The following is an 18,449-nucleotide window of genomic DNA, read 5'->3' as shown; positions in this document are numbered from 1 at the left end:
CGACCTTTACAGAGCCGGAGTGGACGCGCGGGGGTTCTTTTTACACATCGAGAGGCCAAGCTACAGCTGTCAATGCGGGCAGAGGGCGAGGTTTCGGTCCACTGGGAGGAGAAACAGTGGATGCTTGTCTTCTTCCTCCTTCCCGCACTGACCTCCCCTCCATAATAGGCCTGGACTCAGAGCAACCAACACCCTTGTTCATTGACAGGCCTTGTCCGCTCCCCTCGTCGATATATCCCTCGTGTTAAGGACTAGCATCGTGGTGGCCAGGGTTGTGACGTCTTGGAGAAAACGACCGGGTGTGGTTTTAGAGCCAAAAAGCTGCCTGAAGCCACAGAAGCGACAGAAGCACATTCAACTAAAAGAAAGTGAGCAGCGCGTTTCGTTGGCGGGAGGGGATTAACGCGGTGTGAATGCTGCAAGGTCATGACACGACTCCCCACTGTGATGTCCACCGTTGGATATTAAGATCTCCCCTGCGTATTTCCTCAAAGGCTCAAATACATGGGGGTTTGGCTTGTCCTTGCCAGTGTGCTCTGACTGCATATCAGTGTATTGTCAGTTATCGAAACATGTGATGAGGGAAGGCTATAGCATCGCCTTTTAGTTTTGTGATTAGATGCATGAATGTGCCTAACTGCAATGGGGAAACGTTGCTACCATACGAGTACGAATATCGCTAATGGGCACCTTATCGATCTAATCCGTAGGTAATCATGTGTACATGTGTGCGACGCGGGCTTCTGTGAACAGAAAGGGAGCGGACAAGGTAGTGCCAGTATAGTGTGTAACGGCTATACGGTAGCACTTGAGTACTATGTAGAGCAGGTAAAGATCACATTGCTATGCTCTTGCTCTTTGCCTAGTCAGGGGCAAAGCGTGCCCGAAAACCTAAACAGAATAACTTCGCCGCGTGCCGAAAATCAGACGACGAGATAACCTGGTTTGCCCACTACCGGTATTTACAAGCCGATGTGACACATGGTATGGATAAGGTGCCACATGGCGATTCCGTCAGCTGAAAACCCAGGCTATTGCAAGCCACGAGTCGTCGGGTTCGCGTTTCAGAATTCGCCGGTGACTTGCGGTTCGCCGAGGTGGCTTCTCTGGGACGATGGAAGGTTCCCGGTTATGCAACTAGGCCCGTTGATGATTTTGATGTTCACGTCGTGAAACGGCAGGGAGATCAAAGGCAATCTCCTTTTACGACGTGGTTTGGCGGACGTTTCGAACTCGCGGGCGTTTCGCTGAGGCAGTGATTACAGGCACGATTGCGTGTTGGAGGGTATATCGCTGGGTCATAAACCTTGCAGATGTGTAATGTCTTTGGTAATAGCGCTGCGGCTACTCGCATAATGATACCTTGCCGTATTCGCCTCTTGAAGTCCATCTCGGTAGTTGGGATATTTGAGTTCATTGATCGGCAAACTTCGGGGTGACAGCCGGCTCTTGGGGATAGAAAATGATGTCGTCACCGATGACAATATTTGAAACAATAATGAATGAACTAGCTTAGTGATGATCGACGGTATTGCACGGCATTTGGCATCTGTCGAAGTTGGCTTTCGCGCAATATACACTGCCCTGACAAGCTTGGATTAGAGTCGCCATAAGCCAGCCGCATTTGCGAATCCGATGTTAGCGGCCCTGTTGTCACCGAAGTTCCACCAGTTGCCAAGTGATTGAAATGCATTCATCAGCACCTTAGAGTGTGCGCCATGCCAGTGGGATAAACCTTCGACACGATCCGTCAGAAAGCTTGCGGCACGGCGGTGTATCAAATAGACAACAGAAATTGGAGAGGGCTATGTTTGACAACTCATATATTTCTGCATAAATTGAATCATTTCATTTATCGGAGCCTTTATAATTAATGGCGTTAACGCAAACTGCCAAGTTCTCTGTTGCAAGCATAGCTGATATTGGGACGGCCATAACACCGCCCACGACAAAGTTGACGAAAGATCAATATTACCATATTGATCATTATTTCAGAAAAATCTCACTCACTTGTTGAACTTTATGTTCTTCCTTATTCGCAACATCAGGTTCTATTCTCGACAATAGCTTCATGTTAGATAGATTCCAAAGCCTCAAGAGTATGGCCTGTTGTTGAATATAAGAACAAGCCTGCCCAATTACTGGAGCTGATGAAATTCTAATAAACTCAAAGTAGCCTGCGCTAATAAGACTGTAAATACGTGTGACGTATGCAATGTCTACGTATTGATTCGTGGGTGGCTGCATTTAAGATCTGTCGCTTGGCTGACTGCCTTCCTACTTCTCAACGACCAATTAGAGCGTATAAGAACGAATTTTGCTCAGTTGTTCTAAACAACACCTTAGAGTCATGGGGCAAAAGAAAAGAAAGGAAAACCAAAGTCATTGTGCAGGGTCCTTCGGTGGTTGAGTCCGCCAATCCTTTTCATTCCCTGTATTGTCTGATGTTTTCTCCATGCGCAACAACAGTACAACTCGGAAGCTTTCTGTTCGATGATTTGCAAAGCAGTTAGATTCTAATAAGTCTTTGGAATCGTGGAGAGCTTTTGGCTCACAGCACAATTGACGTTGGGCCGCTGTTGGGCGGGGTTTGCTCCACCGTACCTAATCGTTTGCAACAGTGATCTAGTCAATAACGAATCCGATATGGTGTAGTGGCCAACATGATGCCCTCTCATCTTTGAGAGGTTAGGCATAGCCCCGAGTTCGATTCTCGGTTTCGGAAATACGCAATGAAAGACATCAAGATCATTTTTGCTCTGGCATTATGGTGTCATAAGCGTAAACTATATGCACTAATTGGTTCGGACTGTATTGTTTTAGCTGCAAATGTTTCTCTTAGAACGACAGAATGCTTTCTATATACACGATGGCTGAATGTATGACAGCCAGCTAAGATCCCTACAAGCCGCTTGCTGTACCAATGAAGTGACGTTGACATTAGTCTTCAATTGAATGGTTGATTTGACCTTACAAACGGCCTGGAGGCTCACATTTGAGATTTTCAACTAACTAATATGGAACGCGAAACAGCGGCATGGTAAAGCAACATGATTGAACTCTTGGTCAGTCATACCGGATGCTCCCGCACTCGCACCCTTTCTAAAGTTGCATATCCTGCTGACTGCAGATATCATAGTCTGCGCCCCTTACAGGTCTTTGATACGAACTGTGCCGCCGTTCATGAAATCCGTTGGTTGAGATTGGTTGTTGCTGCATGGCAATCGCAATCAATGATTCTTAGCCTGCCAGAGGTGTAACGCTAGAACATCATACGTGCAAATCAAATGCGGGGGAATTGATGCTGACCAGTTAAACACGCCGTCTTGCCGATATGCTGCAGGTAAGATAGGTTGGACGACGCAGTCTGTTACTTGGCAATGTTACATTTATCTTAGTGAGGTTAGGCGGCTATGGCGACAATCCAGGTATAGAGCACTGTAGCCCATATTATAAGGGAAGAGCAAAGACGGGTTTGAGAGCCCGGTACTCTTCCAAACAAAGTATTGAGCATCGTCCCCGTCTAACCTTTTGGGATTGCTTCCTCTGCAAAGTACAACACAGCCGCCATGGGACTCATGCCATTGGCCTGGTATCCAACCTTGCTGGCTGCCGCCGCCGCGGTGTTCACATACTTCGCTGGAAGTTGGGTTCTATCGAACAGAAGATCAAAATACTTTCCTCCAGGCCCGCCGACCGCCTGGGTCTTGGGTAACGCTCTACAGATCCCTCTGAACAAAGCCTTTCTCAAGTTTCATGAGTGGAAGGACACGTACGGCGACATTATCGGCCTCAAAATCGGACCTCAGAATATGGTCATTCTTTCAAGCGCAGAACATGTCAGAGAGCTTTTCGAGAAGCGCGGCGCAATTTACTCTGACCGGCCTCAACCCTACATCACCTCCAGCCTTATTACTCCAGGGGCGATCTTGTTCATGAAGAACGATCAGACCATAAAGAAGACCCGTACGGCTCTGCGATACCTCCTCGGGCCTGCTGATCTAAGGCGCATCTTGACGGCGCAAGCAGCGCAATCAGCGCTGTTGATGCGCCAAATTCTCGAGAGCCCCCAGGACTTTCACAAACACTTGAAATACTGGGCACTGGCTACATCTTTTTCCATCATCAGTGGACAAAAAGTCGTCGAGAGTGGGACAGCGTCTAGCGATAGTTACTACGCAGCCCAAGACAAGTGGCTCGAGTTCCTAACTCCCACACAGGCGCCGCCGGTTGATCTCTTTCCCGTTTTGAAGTATCTGCCACACTTCTTGGCTGGATGGAAACGAGAAGCAGCCGCTCTGAGCTTGACCCTACGAAAGATAAGGTATCACATGCTCGACGGCGCAAAGATTCAGCACACGAGCATTGAAAACGGTCTCCGAAGTACCGAGAACGAGTCGCTCTTGACGAAGCTCATGAGGGATGGGGAGCAATCCAAAGATATACGTTTCGGAGACCGCGAGCTTGCCCTCTTCGGTGCCGGAACACTGGATGCCGCTGTCGACACGACCATGTCTACAACTAGCAGCATTATTTTAGTCATGGCCGCATATCCAGAGGTGCAAAAGCGAATTCAAGCCGAGGTCGATTCAATTTGGCAGGATGAGGTGCCTGGACCAGAGGAGATTACTAAAGCAAAGTATCTCAAAGCTTGTATGACGGAGGTTAGCTGGGTTCGAGCCTTTCGGTCCAAGATTAAGCTAATACTTCCCAGACAATGCGATGGCGCCCTGCTGCTCCTTCCGGAGGCCCGAGGGTGCTTGCCAGCGACGACACATATCGAGGCTTCAAGTTTGTGAAAGGCACTACCTTCCTCGCCAATGTTTGGAGTCTCCACATGGATGAGGAATGGTACGATAAACCTGAAGAATTCAGACCCGAGCGGTATCTGGACAACCAGTGGGGTGTCAAGCCTTCGATGGCGGCCGCGGCCGAAAGTGAAAACCGCCGTCCCACGTACAATTTCGGTGCTGGTCGGCGTATATGCCCCGGGATCGACTACGCCGAGAATCAGGTCTTGATCACGGTGGCCAAACTTGCTTGGGAGTTTGACATTATCCCCAAAGGTCGTCTAGATGTTACTGTCGAGACCGGCTATCACTCTAACTTAGTAATGGGGCCCAAACCCTTTGCCGCAGATTTTATTCCCAGGAGCGAGGGAAAGAAGAAGAAGATTTTAGAGGACAGTGCGAATGGCGAAAAAGTGATTGCCGCTTGGGTAGGCTAGGGTGAGTGATATATACACAACTGCAAGTAGACAAGCACACCTCTGGCTTTCTGGATATCTTCGTGGGCCCACAAGAGACAGCGTGCTGTCTAGGCTTTGATCACTGTGGTATTGTGCGCCGGATCACGTTTTTGAGGTATTCGTATGACCAGGAAATGTACCGTAATAGGTTTGATGCCGGTGCGCGTTGGTCTCGACGTGAAGGCTCGTTTTGTTTGGCAATTGGGCATTTAACCCAGAAAACTTCGTCAGCATGCACAAGTTTGGCTCTGACGTGAAATGTTGCGATTTGTAAGGTTTAAGCATCATCAGTCAACAAAAAGCTCATCCCAACCCTCCCAACAGCGACTCCTTCAACTAAGTGTAGGAGACGATGCAGTCCGGGGTTATGCAGGTGGCTATCTCCAACACTGTCCTTCCAGCTCATTCAACGCCAAGCTGACCACACGCGACCCTCACAGGCGTATTCTCTTAAGAGTATATGGTCTTTCCAGGCCCTGCAAGGACCCAGAACATATGTTGATCATGCCCTATCGAAGCCCTTGACCCGCCATGGTGACCCAACTTCCATTTTTTTTCATTCAGGCGAAGTCTGATATGACGTATGATGCGCCGGTGCGGTGCGCGTCGTGATTGACTCCATCTAGACTTTAGCCAGCGGGTCTTGATGGGCAGGCGTCTGATTCTGCAAGCAGTGCAAAGATCCACCACCGGCACAGACGAGGTTGTACCGAAAGCGAAGGAGGCTCATCGGTCCGGGCCGTGGAGAAGGGAACGAATCGCGATGCGAGATGGAACCTGGCCTCCTGTGCATCATATGCTGTGCAGCAGTGATCGGGACGTCGAGGCAACACGGCAACTCATCGCCCCCCAAAGCCCGCGCTGCTACGGCGGCGGTGCCCATTGTGCGAGCCTGAGCCGGTGCGGGAGTCGGGTTTTGATTGGTTGACTCGGGCGTGTGCTGTGCAAAATTAAATTAAAATTGTTCATGCGCCTCACGTGTCGGTCAGCCCGAACCCGCCAACGAGGGAGGCAGTGAACCATCAATCAGGGCTTCTTGCCGCGAAGCCGGCGGCAACGCGTAAGATGCCCAGCCTCCCCCCCCCAATTATTTCTCTTGCGACAAAGTCTCTCAGCTCTCGACGTTTATCCGGAGCTGGCAACACAACGGGCCGTATATCGGCGCTCATCCTCCCCTTCCCTCCCGTTTTCTGCCATTGAGCCGTGTGGTCAATCGCCATGTCGCAGCCGGGATCCGACGAAGAAGGGAAGAGAAAGCGGGACAAAGTGGGAGACTTCTTGTATGCGCGCCCATTGTCCCCCCGTCTTCACGCACACCCTACCCCCTGCAGCTAGCCCTACGATGCTTCCACCCCCCTTCGATATCAATACAACTGAATTGACTCTCTTCACCGGCAAAGGATAATTTTTGTACCCGTGCCGTTTGCTGATTTGAGTACACAGGAAAAAGAACCTCACCAAAGGCGAGCTGGCCTTCAAACATGCCCTCGGCCTGGGCCAGACGCCGAATGTCGTCCCCGTCACGCGTCCCGTTCTCGACGGGCCGCCCCGCGTGGTCGAGGTCGGTTGGCATCCTGTCGGCGGGCTCGCCGGCAAGTGGTTCGCCGAGGAGACCGGGCTGGGCAAGATGATCACGGAGAAGATCAACAAGTATCCGGACCCCACGCAGCACTGGGCCGTTCTCGTCGGCGATTTTGCTCATCAGCTCTGGATGGTGAGTTCTTTCACAAGATCTTGTTCATGCGCCCACCACGACGGCTGACTTGACATGTGCCCGAACAGGATGAGGATTTCCATGTCATCTACACTAACGAGAGATACAAACGTGAAGAGTGGCGGACCTTCACAGTGGGAGAAACACGCTTCAATGACGACGCGATCCGACGCACAGGTGAGTTTATGCTGTTCCGCTCACCCATCTATCTTGTTGTTCCCGGGATTTCCGGAAACGGTCCATCAGCCTACAGCAAGACTAACAACGGCCAGGTGAATACGTGATTCAAAGCATTCGGTCAAGGCAGCCGGTGTACAACCTCATCAGCAACAACTGCCAGACCTATGTCCTGGAGCTACTCGACGCCGTCAAGGTCGACGGACACAAGGACTTCGGCACGACCCTAGCCGTCTACGACAAGATTTTCAGCTCCGGCAAGGTCATGGACCTCTTCTCCTCGGAACAGGAGCAGCAGCAGGTGCCTATGATTGAGGCGCCTCCGTCACACCCGCAGTACGCGTACCCGCCGCAGCAGCCGCAGTACGCACTCCCGCCGCCGCCGCCCCATCCGCCAGGCCCCCACCCGGGCACAGTCTCGCACGCGCAGCAGGTCATGAACGACAACACCACGCAGCTGGACACCCAGGAGGAGGCGAGCAAGCCGAGGGGCGTCAAGGAGCCGAAGCGCAGCTTCTTTTCTCGTTTTAGTCGCAAAGACCGCTGACATGGGAACGGCATGCCGTGGAATCTTGCTCGCCCTTGGGTGTCATTCGACCTTTGACGGCCTTATTAATGAAATTCCGGGAAGTCCGGAGAACGATATACATAGAAGCATTGGTGACGGCGTTTGGACAGGCCGGCGTGAGCTGGGCAGAAGTAGTGGCCATAATCATACATAGTAATTATTTTTATCCGTTAATTTCCATGGCATAGCTTCTTGGTACATCTCTGCAGCAGGTGCACCTCAAGCTTTTTCGAGTATTATAATCTGCCTGCGGGTTGGTGTGTTTTCCGTTCTCAGGCCGTGTTGTCTTCTGTGCTGTCTGACTACCAAATCCGCCGTCTCATTGTCAAGCTTAGACGCAGTTCCTTCTGAAACCTACATGCTTCATGTTTTATGCTACCCGTATTCATTACAAGTAAGTTGAGCGAGAGCCGAAACGGTCAGCCTGGAGGAAACACCGCATGTTTCTACTTCAAGGACGACAACGCTTACTTAAATTCTAGCTCATATCCTAGTGTCTATGGGATACTAGGTTCTGGGCATTGGCAGCAGACCTCTTCCGGCAGGGCAAGACCAGCGAGGAAATATGTCGAAACTGGCCATGATGCCAGAGGATCCGTCTGTATTTTTTCTCTCTCTCTCTCTCTCCGCCAAGCACACTTTCAAGACTCCAAATACCTACATCGCAAGCCGCAGACCTTAGAATGTTCCCGAATGAGTGAGAGAAATATTGCGGGTCGGCCTGTACGCTGTGCCGTAAAACAATCCCTGTAACGGACTGCTATCGTAACGACGTTGTGTGTTTAAAGTTTGTAACTCAATATGAACCATTCAGGATAAACATCTCTTCTCCACTCAGTATTGGCTCCTTGTGAACGATGTGAGCACCCGATGTTATGCGTAAGTGAGGGTTGAAAAAAACACAAAGAGATAGAAGGCACTGGACCAAGTATGTTTTACAGGAAGGGTCATGAGCGCTGTAAAGTTGCATTGTTACGCAATCCTAATGCCTCTTAACTGTCTACCTGCGAACGTAGGTGGCTATGGACAAGTGGCACATCACGTCGAAATCTGGCAAGCAAGCAGGGCAACGCAATAAGCTTGCCACAGCCACGAACAATATAAGAAGTGTCACTAGTGATATCTGGCTCCCATCCTCTTAAGGATTTAATGACTTAAGATAACGTAATTGAGCCATGATCTCGGACCTCCCTGGCAGACAACTCTTTTGCCTGATCAGATCTTCAGAAAATCGAGTAGAAAAACAGGAGTTGGGGTCCGGTGCAACCCAAGTTGGGCGAATAAGGCCGAATAAGTACTGGAAATGGTATCATATAGTGAACGCCCCCATAATCATCACACTCGTCGGAACAGACCACGCTGGCCTTGGCTGCCCTCACAGAGAAAGCTCCTCCATCCCCTCCTCAACCCCGTCCAAACACCTCCGGTTCAAAACCCTCTTTCTCCCCAATCGTCTCTCCTCCGCGTTCTCCTCGACAGCCCTCCGCAGCTCCTCCCTCCTCTCCTCCCTATCCCTCCTCTCCTCCTCCCTGGCCTCCTCCGCCCTCCTGGCCCTCTCCTCCAAAACCTTCTCCCTCTCACACAGCTCCTGGTCCGCCGCCTCCTCCTTCTTGGTCGCCTTCCGCTCCTTGACCACCCGCAAAAGCTTCTCCTCGGCGACCGTGGGCTTCCCGAGCGCCCTCAGCGCCGCGTCCGCCGCCAGCCTCGCCTTCAGAAGCCCGACCCGCGTCTTCTGGGACTGCGGCAGCCCCATGAACGTGACCCGCGCCGTCTCCCCCGTCGGCAGCCTCAACGCGTGCATGCGCCTCGAGTCGTCCAGCCCCGCCGCCGCCGTCTTGGCCGCGTGCAGGTCGACCAGGTCCCTGTTGCCGTCCTCGTCGCGCTCGAAGAACCGGTCCCGGATGGCCGAGTCCACGTGGACGCAGAAGTTGGTCGTGAAGTCCCGGTAGACCTCCTTGCACCCGGCGGCGCTGAAGTCCGCCTTGCCCGGGCCCCGGAACGCCACGGCGCGCGACGCCCTCGCGAAGACGGTGTTCCGCTGCATCTCCGCGCACGTCCGGAACGAGACCCAGGCCCTCATGCCGCGGGTCGACCTGTCCCGGTACCGGCCCACCCACGTCAGCTCGAGCCTCCGCAGCTTCGGGAGCCGGTCCTCCAGCGACGCCATCTCCGAGGCGTACATCCTGACGACCTCGGGCCGGACGGCCAGCGCCCGCAGGCCGCTGCACTGGTGCAGCACGCCCCAGAACTGCGTCCACCGCAGGGTGGAATCCAGCGCCTTGTCGCGGACGACGAACCCGCCGCGCGTGACGGTGTCCCAGGGGTCCGCGGACGCGATGTAGACGGAGCGGAGAAGCGGGCGGTGGTCCGCCCTCAGCCTCTCGCCAACGCAGTTGGTGAACTCGTCCGGGTGGTCGAACACAAACACGTTCCTCGACCAGAAGATGGGCGCGGCCTCGCGGTGGACCTGGCGGCAGGCGAGGAGCAGGTTGAGGGCGGCGCGCTTCGCGCAGCTGCACTCCACGGGGGTCTCGTAGTAACGCACCATCTGCGACGGGACGATTGCGACATTGAGGCTCAGGACGTAGCTCGCGAGGGGTTCGATGGAGGTGCGGGTGTGGTTCTGGCGGAAGTGGCAGTCGGGACGGTGCCCGAGGGAGTGTTTTGGCGGGGAGACGAGGGCGTAGTGGTAGATGAGGTTGCGCAGCTCGAGGGGGAGGTTGAGGAAGCGCCTGCGGGAGGGGACGGGCTGATGGGACGGGACAGAGACGGTGAGGGTGAGATTCATCATTGTAAATGTCGTCGGCGTGTTGTTGCTAGTGATGGGTCTCCTTGATGTGATGCAGCGACGCAGTTCTCAGTCTACAGGCGCCAGTCCTGGTCTTCGATTGCCGGACCTAGTAGGGGAGGCAATAATGTAGACTGAAATTCGAAACACTCAGGCGCTGATTTCTGATGCAGGTCAGATGTTCATTCGAGCAAGGCAGCCGACTCATCTTGGGTTTTGTGCCTCGAATACTCGAAACCAGGCTGCATAAGCCGCATTCAATCGCCCGTGCAGGACATGCGGAGGCAGCCGCCGAATGAGTCACTTGAGACAGTCAGTCGGTGGTGCATTGGCCAGAAAGGCATCATAATCGAGGCATAGTGCCATGGCAGCCTTGAGTGTACAGACGCCATGAAATAAGGCAGCCAATTGACGACAGACAGCAGTCTGTAGACAGAGCGAGAAATGCGCAAGTAAGTATGCCTGGTGGGAGAAAGCAGAGCCAACCGGGGCTCAGTGAGGCGGTGCTACGGACGGCGCCGCCGACGTGGTCAAGCTGTGCCGCGACCCTGCTGCGGACGGCGGTTGTCCCACATAGCGGATGCTTCGTCCATGCTCACCCGCATGGCCATCTCACTCGCATCCAAACTGCGGATTTTTTTCTTTCTCCCTATTCCTTTGCCAGGGTATGAAAAGTTGAATTAGGTTCGCTACGTAAGTCTCGTCGAGACTCTAGGATATGATGGCCGTGTTCATGCAATCCAGGTAATAATGACACCTCCCAAAGCGCCAACAAAATCAAAGTGAGGGCGAGTCAACACAGTCCTTGTACGAATTTTCCGGAGCTTTCTTCAAGGGAATGCAATGTCTAATTTTGCGCAATGGTGTCGCGGATGATCTTGTTGCAGTCAACCGGGTCCTCAAACACAAACCAGTCGTCGCGAGGGATGTGCTTGAATGCCTTCTCGAAGCGCTCCGGTTCGTTCTTGGCCGAGATACCGACCGCCGCGATGTCGGTAACCTTGCGGATCAGGATGAGCTTCACCCAGCCCTTGAATTCGCGGTAGCTGCAAAACGTGAGCAAGTGTGACTCCAAACAGGGACCCGGAAGTCACTTACATGTTGCCATATGCCTCTGGGTCCGACTGCGTCGAGTCGCCAATGAGAATCATCTTCCTCTTGGGAAGCCAGCTGTGCACCTTCTTGATGCGGTCCACCTTGTACTCCTCCGTGGCCATGGTCAGTGCCGAGAGCAATCCCGCGACCGTCTTCCAGCTCGAGTCGCGCAGGATGATCGTCCCCGGGGGGTAATAATTGTCGCGGAACTCCTTCAGGAAGGGGTAGAGGTTGTATGGAGAGGCTGAGAGATAAAACCACGGCGACTCTTTTGGCAGAAGCGCCTCAATGTTACGGTACAGCTCTGGCATACCATGGATGGGCGTCGGCTCATTGACGAACGTCTCGCGGAGGATACCAATAGGGTCGCTCGTCTGGGTCAGCTTGATAGTGTCGTCAATATCTGCGGGCGGTGCTGTTAGCATGTACGTGTTGACAAAAAGACCACCGGGTTTTCCTTACCAGAAATAATCGACCAGCCCTCTGGCGCAGCGTAAAAGGTGTTCATGTCGAGTAAACCCGTCGCACCCCGCGGCACCGCAGCGCTAGAGGTGACGGTCGAGCCAGCCGGCTGGTCGCTGATCTTCAGCGTGTCGGTGGTAATACCGTTCGACCCGGAGGGACCCAGCTTGAGCTCCTTCTTCTGCTGGACAACCCGGAGGTGTCGCGCCGGCCGCACGTCCCAGAGGAACGGCAGAATCCTCTCCTCGATCGTCTGCAGCTCCTCGGCGTCGTCCGCCAAACCAAGCTTCTCGGCGACGGCCTGCACAATGTCGACCACGGCGCATTTCGGCTCCCTCTCAAATATGGCAGCGACAAACTCGGCCTGCCAGCTGCCGATGCGCGAGGGCTTGTACGCCGTGTTGTCGAGGAGCCAGACAATATCCTCGTCGGTCACCGGCCTGCCCCATGGGTTGTAGCTGCCGAGGTGCGACAGCACGCCGCTGGCCGTCGCGAAGGCCGACTGGAGGGTCGGGACTCTGGGGTTGGGAAGCTGGGCCTCGAACTCGTCGAAGCCGCGCTCTTTGCGTGTCTTTTTCTGCATTTCGTCTGCAAATGCCGTGGCGATCTTGGAGTCTTCGTTGCCGCCCATGGTTGCTCTTTTGCGCGCGTCTCCTGGATATTTATGACTGTGCCTCTTGGATCCTGTCGCTTGCCTCCCGACGACGAGCTGGTGGTCACTTGGATCGATAATACTAGTAATGTGACTAGAGAACGGTGTCGCCGGCGCCTTGGCAGTGAAGTGGTTGGTAGGCTGACGGCTCAAGGCTGAAAAGTGTATGTCTCTCGATGGAAGCTGCTCCTAGATGAGTGGAACTCGTGTAGGGGGGAAGAAGGCGAGATGGGCATAGGCTGTAATACTGCGCAAGAGGTGTCTCAGCTGGGTGCGCTGCGCATGGAGCTGAAGCTGCGTGAGTCGTCGACGAGGGCAGGCACCGGACGACATGGCCAGCCGCACCAGGGGAAGCCGAGCCGATGCATTATGTCAGAGCTAACGGCTGACTGCGCCGTCTGTGTGGGAGGTGACCGTGACATGGTTTAGGACAGGCTGTGGTAGGACAACCATCAGATGGCCACAGGCTACTGGCGGGCAGGTCGCAGCGAGTCTTGGCTAATTAAGCGTGCCTTGTGACGTCTGCCGCAACTGACCAGGCGATGACGATGGGTGGAGGGGAGGGATGTGCTGTAGGCGAAGGTGTGTCGGAAGCGTAGGAAAGGTGGAGGGTGAAGAGGGAGGGGGAGGGGCGAGGGGCGCGGGCGGGGGGGCAGCGGGAGGAACCCGGGACTCACCACCCTGGTCCTAGTCGCAGGTCCCTTACCAAAGGCTTGATGCGAAAAAGCCCCGATCCCATCCACCGTCATTTATGCGATTCCCTCTTTAGGGTGGTGCCATTCAGCAGACAATAAAAGCTGCCAGGCCTGCATCGCACTGATAATCCCCGCCTTTACCAAAAGGTGTTGTGGGAAAAAATAAATGTCCCTGGCAAGGCTCGAACTTGCGACCTTTGGATGTCCCTGGCTTGTGCCCGAGTCATATCAATTGTATAATATGAGACCAACGCTCTTCCAACTGAGCCACAGAGACTGTTTTCTGTGGCTTAGTCACTGAAAACGAGACCTACATACCATTCCCCACCAATTGGCGCAGCGCCATGCCATTAACCCGGCATCAAGTGAAGTCGATGGCAGTGTTTGTATCCTTCATAGATCCCCACCTTTCTTAATTCTTCATGTTGCCATATGGATGACATTACCGGATTGATCGACTGGCTGGGAGTCCTCGTCAAATCAGGTCGCCGGAGTTCACTAACTGGCCAGCCAAGAAAGCCACTGTATGACATTGCATGAGTGCCTTACTCAGACCCCGTTGATATCGCGGGCCAAAGGGTCCTTTCCGAAGAAGCATATAAGCTTATTTCTGTCCCAGATTAATCTAGGGTAGATTCAATATTTCTTACATCAGTCCATGACAACTTCTCAATATGGCACCATCTACTTTCGGCAGCTCCCTCACCATCACCCACATCACCACTGCCGCCGCCATCCTGGAGATAGACGGCGTCAACTTCCTCACCGACCCCGTCTTCTCCCCCGCCGGAACCGAGTGGGATATTGGGATAGCTGTCCTCAGAAACACTGAGGGCCCTGCTCTCGGACTGCAGGACCTCCCCGTCATCGACGCCGTCCTGCTCAGCCACGAGGACCATCCCGACAACCTTGACGAGGTAGGCCGTCGTCTCCTCGACGGACGAAGAGTCCTGACCACGCCCGATGGCGCCCAAAAGCTCGCGCCTCGCCCGGGAGTTCAAGCCCTGAAGCCATGGGAGACTACAACGCTCAATCTTGGCGGGAAGGAGTTCCAGGTGACCGGGACGCCGTGCGAGCATCTCCCTGGTGGGGAGGTCACGGGATTCATCATAAGCGCAGCACGATTTGGCGAGACGGACGGCTTGCCGAATGCAATCTACATCTCGGGCGACACCATCTACCTGGAGGAGCTGGCACGAATGCGGGAGAAGTATCATATATCCGCCGCAATCCTCAACATTGGCGCCGTCAAAATCGCAGTTGCGGACCCTCCTTTGCAGATAACCTTGGACGGGAAGCAAGCCGCGCGACTGTTCCGCGAAATCGGAGCCGACATCTTGGTGCCGATGCATTACGAGTCTTGGGCCCACTTCACCGAGAACGGGGAACAGCTCCGAGGCGTACTCGAGGCAGAGGGCATCTCGGATAAAGTGCACTGGCTCGAGCCGGGTGTCGCAACAAAGGTACTTTGAGGGTACGGCCGCTCACGGGGTTTGACTTGGATGTTTCCTCCTTGTTTGAATGAGAGTTGCTCACACTCTAGGCGAGTTATGTTATGCTGCTGAATGTCTTTTGATGAACTGGGGATACTGCTGGCTATTTCCTCTATAGCGACACTTTGTGGATGATACTGTCATTTTCGTAATTTGGTCCAGTTCGCCTCTGACACTTTGTCTGAGAGTCAGAAAACCCTGGGGACCTTTCCTGACACGGCTTTGTTTTCTTTATCTTCATTTGTCTCTCGAGGCTTAGGGTATCCAAAAACAAGACGTGCTAAATGCAAATTGCCGTAGTCTCCATTTCAAAATGCTATGCCGTGGTCCTTGCCCCAGCCCAGAAGTTGCTGTTGCAATCATTCAGAAGAAACACGCAGCTGAAGCTTTCGAAGATGTAAGTTTTTGAAACATAATTGGTGATAGAGAAGCCGTCAATCATGTAAACATGTATATGTGTCACCGTTTCTAATATTTCCCACAAACACCCGCACCATTCATGCATGAGGTATGAAAATGAAAGCCTTTCGTCACCGGGAGCAACTCAAAATGGCATCGCAAGCGCAACACCCGCAAGCGCCGCAAACGTCCACACGGTGACCAGCACACCAACGCTGCCCCTGGACGTCGTCATTCTTGACCCGTGCGCGGCACTTGGGGCCGTCCCCGAAGGGGCCGCAGTGCCGCTGCTACTGGCATCGGCCGTCTGCGCCGCATTGTGCACCATGGTGATGGCCGGCCTCGACGCGACGGGGACCCAGGTCCCGGCCAGGTTTCCCGTCAGCGTTTGTGTCCGGGTGGTGAAGTCCTGGCGTGTTGCGGTGTACGACATGACGGAGCCCGAGATGACGGTATTGTTGTACGTGAACGTCGCGTCCACATAGGTCCAATTGTCCGTGTTCATTTTCCTCATGCAGACCGTCTTCTCGCCGTACACCGTCTCCGGCACCTCTGACCAGCAGCCGCCGTGGATACCCATTGTGTAGTCCCTGCAAACAGCACATGTCAACACACTTGTCTGCAATATGAGGCGGAGCCGCCGTGGGGATTTACCTGGGGCAGCAGATGATGGCGGTCTCATTAGGGTCCAGCGCCTCCATCAGCACGTTGACCATCGGGTTGGATCCGAGGATCTGGCCGGCGCTAATGGCTACGGTCACAACTGGGGGGACGAAGAGGCCGGAGGAGCTGATGTCCCCATCGCTGTTCTTTGCCGCCACGCCGACGGTGGTATACGCATCGGGACAGACACTGGCGGGCGAGAAGTAGTGGATCGTTGCGGCGCTGTTAAAGCCTGTGGATAAATCCGACGAGTAGGCGTCGTCGAGAGCTTTGCCGGAAGGGAAGCAGTCACCGTGCTCCGCATATTCGCACTTTTGCGAGTAGAATGGGGAGACGCGGTCTGGGTAGGCAGAGTGAAGGGCGAGGTGGAGGTGTGGAGAGGCCGTGGCACATGATGCTGGCGCGGTGAACGCCGTCGTCAGCGGACCGACGTTGATAATGGGGTGTTGCGAGAGTTCGGTGACGGTAGGCATCTTGGGCAGCTTGCGTTCAAGGTCCTCTTGATGGATTTTCCGGGTTTGGGATAACTTGCCGAGGCCAGACTTATAAAGGCATGGATGAAGAGGAGGCCCCTTTGACTGCAGGCCCAGCGGGAGAATCTTGGTATCGTGGGATGCTGCACACTTATCATTCATAGGGAGGAGTAGCTGCGCCTCAGCACCCCGTATCGTGGAGTCCGAAAGAGAGTTTAGCGCCCACGGGCGGGCGAAGGGGGCATGTCGCTTGTCGTCATATCATTCCTTCTTTCAGCGAGTGACTGCTGTGCCGCTTCAATTCACTAAGCCTATTACCCGCTCTGGAAACCCGTTCTCGCCAAGACCATAAGCATAGTGGATTAACAAGGCCTGAGTTGAACGAAGCCCGACATAAAGGGCCTGGAGGTGGTGAGAAGTGACGTACACTGGCCCAAAGAAGCAAAAGTAAGTATTATATCGCTTGCGATGAATGCGTGCCGTCTGGTGTCCAGGCTCTGGGCAAGTAAATTGCAGCGCATTTGAGATAGACAGCGTCAAAACCCCTAACCCATGACGTGCGTCGGCTATGTTTCCGGGCGAGTGGCACCGTTCAGCCATTGCCGCGCGACCGATATCCCGCTCCACTGCTTGGAGGGTTCGCTTGGTACCTTGGAGAACAACATCCCGTAAAGAGCATTGTGGATAGAGGCTATGCAACAATCGTTTTTCTCCAGGCAGACTCATCGTGAAACTGATTTGATTTAAGCTAAATGTAGACAAAAGTAAGAAGCCCGGATCATCTCATATTGTCAACTAATCGAGGGGTTCGGTCAGTGATGCATTGGGCTCTTTGGGATTTGTCGACTCACAAATCTGTCATAAGATATGCTTAAATCCCGCTTATCTCATTCTTCCACCCGCTGCTCTCCTTCAGCCATGTTTCAAAGTTCTGCAACCGCGGCTCCTCCTTCCTTAAGGCCTGGACATCCGCGCCGTACCCTTCTCTCCTGAAGAATTCAAACATCTTGCCCACGTCCGCGACAGCCCACATCAGACCCTGGCCGAAAATGGTGTATGTCTGCGGCATCTCGCTGCCGACGACCCTCTTGAACACCTCCCTCGCCTTTTCATAGGTGATGTCCTCTCCGGCAAGCGATACGGCCCTCCGATCCCACTTCTCGGGGTCCGAGATGGCCCTGGCCGCAAAGAGCCCGATATCCCGCGACGAGACCAGCTGCAGGCTCCGATCGGCGGGCAGAGTGGACCACATGGCCGCAAATACCTTGCCGAACATGCCCGGGTTCGCGTTATCAAAGAAGGCCGTCGGGCGGAGGATCGTCCAGCGCAGGCTCCGCCCGGTCTTGTCGAGCTCGTCGGCGCGGTCGCGCAGGTGCACCTCAGCGGCGTGCTTCTGGTAGAAGTGCGGCACGTCCGTGGGGTTCGTCCAGGACTTGTCGCCGCCGCGGTCGACGGACGTGAGGACGATCTGGTTGGCTTCCGCGTCGATGGCGCCGTCGATCCAGGCCTTGCCGACGACGTCCTCGTTGCCGATGGTGGTTACGATGAAGGCCGTATCGATGCGCGGGTGGGCAGTCAAGACCTGGGCCGGCGAGTCCTTGAGGTCACCTTGGACGGGGGTGATTGTCACACCCTTGGGCTGTGCCGCATCGATGAGGGACTTGATCTTTGCCGAGTCTGGGCTCCGCGTGAGGGCGAGGATCTCGAGGGGCAGGGAGCTGGCGGGCAGCTCGAGAAGGGCGTCGACGACTGCGCTCCCTTGCTTGCCGGTTGCGCCCAGGACGAGGACTTTTCTGGTTGAAGCCATGGTTCCTGTAAAGAGAACTTCCTCACGAGTGTATTTGTATGGTAAGATGATCTGATGACCCGGGATCGCGTTGAGTTTCTGTCTGTTCTTCAAGAATTTGAGGTGAGGGGTAAGATGGGAGAGAACAAGCTCAGGTAGCTGAAGTGACGGGGGAGCTTGGAGCTTGGGTGTAGGGATGAGCTTCCTAGCTTGTGATGTTTGATGTGCGAGTGGCG

General features: G+C 54.2%; 7 protein-coding genes across 7 annotated transcripts; 3 read left to right on the top strand and 4 right to left on the bottom strand.

The window, feature by feature from the left end:
• Positions 1-3,569: 3,569 nt before the first annotated feature.
• On the top strand, positions 3,570-5,227 carry EsH8_VI_001127 (uncharacterized protein; the record flags this gene model as incomplete). Its single annotated transcript, XM_083272380.1, has 2 exons — positions 3,570-4,664; positions 4,715-5,227. The coding sequence occupies 2 exons, from the start codon at positions 3,570-3,572 to the stop codon at positions 5,225-5,227; spliced, it is 1,608 nt and encodes a 535-aa protein (XP_083127554.1).
• Positions 5,228-6,466: 1,239 nt separating this feature from the next.
• On the top strand, positions 6,467-7,686 carry EsH8_VI_001126 (uncharacterized protein; the record flags this gene model as incomplete). The annotated part of the gene is made up of 4 exons (XM_083272379.1): positions 6,467-6,528; positions 6,692-6,962; positions 7,031-7,139; positions 7,235-7,686. The coding sequence occupies 4 exons, from the start codon at positions 6,467-6,469 to the stop codon at positions 7,684-7,686; spliced, it is 894 nt and encodes a 297-aa protein (XP_083127553.1).
• Positions 7,687-9,082: 1,396 nt separating this feature from the next.
• On the bottom strand, positions 9,083-10,498 carry EsH8_VI_001125 (uncharacterized protein; the record flags this gene model as incomplete). Its single annotated transcript, XM_083272378.1, has 2 exons — positions 9,083-9,196; positions 9,275-10,498. 2 exons carry the CDS (start codon positions 10,496-10,498, stop codon positions 9,083-9,085), a joined length of 1,338 nt encoding a protein of 445 aa, XP_083127552.1.
• An 844-nt stretch (positions 10,499-11,342) lies between these two features.
• EsH8_VI_001124 (phosphatidate phosphatase App1 family protein) lies at positions 11,343-12,683 on the bottom strand (the record flags this gene model as incomplete). Its single annotated transcript, XM_083272377.1, has 3 exons — positions 11,343-11,541; positions 11,594-11,993; positions 12,053-12,683. 3 exons carry the CDS (start codon positions 12,681-12,683, stop codon positions 11,343-11,345), a joined length of 1,230 nt encoding a protein of 409 aa, XP_083127551.1.
• A 1,390-nt stretch (positions 12,684-14,073) lies between these two features.
• On the top strand, positions 14,074-14,871 carry EsH8_VI_001123 (beta-lactamase superfamily domain-containing protein; the record flags this gene model as incomplete). The annotated part of the gene is made up of 1 exon (XM_083272376.1): positions 14,074-14,871. One exon carries the CDS (start codon positions 14,074-14,076, stop codon positions 14,869-14,871), a length of 798 nt encoding a protein of 265 aa, XP_083127550.1.
• Positions 14,872-15,436: 565 nt separating this feature from the next.
• On the bottom strand, positions 15,437-16,589 carry EsH8_VI_001122 (uncharacterized protein; the record flags this gene model as incomplete). The annotated part of the gene is made up of 2 exons (XM_083272375.1): positions 15,437-15,881; positions 15,946-16,589. The coding sequence occupies 2 exons, from the start codon at positions 16,587-16,589 to the stop codon at positions 15,437-15,439; spliced, it is 1,089 nt and encodes a 362-aa protein (XP_083127549.1).
• A 709-nt stretch (positions 16,590-17,298) lies between these two features.
• On the bottom strand, positions 17,299-18,234 carry EsH8_VI_001121 (uncharacterized protein; the record flags this gene model as incomplete). Its single annotated transcript, XM_083272374.1, has 1 exon — positions 17,299-18,234. One exon carries the CDS (start codon positions 18,232-18,234, stop codon positions 17,299-17,301), a length of 936 nt encoding a protein of 311 aa, XP_083127548.1.
• Between the last annotated feature and the right edge of the window lie 215 nt (positions 18,235-18,449).

Source organism: Colletotrichum jinshuiense, chromosome 6 (assembly GCF_051148585.1).
Source record: "Colletotrichum jinshuiense chromosome 6, complete sequence".
Classification (NCBI taxonomy): domain Eukaryota; kingdom Fungi; phylum Ascomycota; class Sordariomycetes; order Glomerellales; family Glomerellaceae; genus Colletotrichum; species Colletotrichum jinshuiense.
The sequence above is the reverse complement of the archived record's forward strand: the minus strand, read 5'-3'. Positions and strand labels throughout refer to the sequence as shown.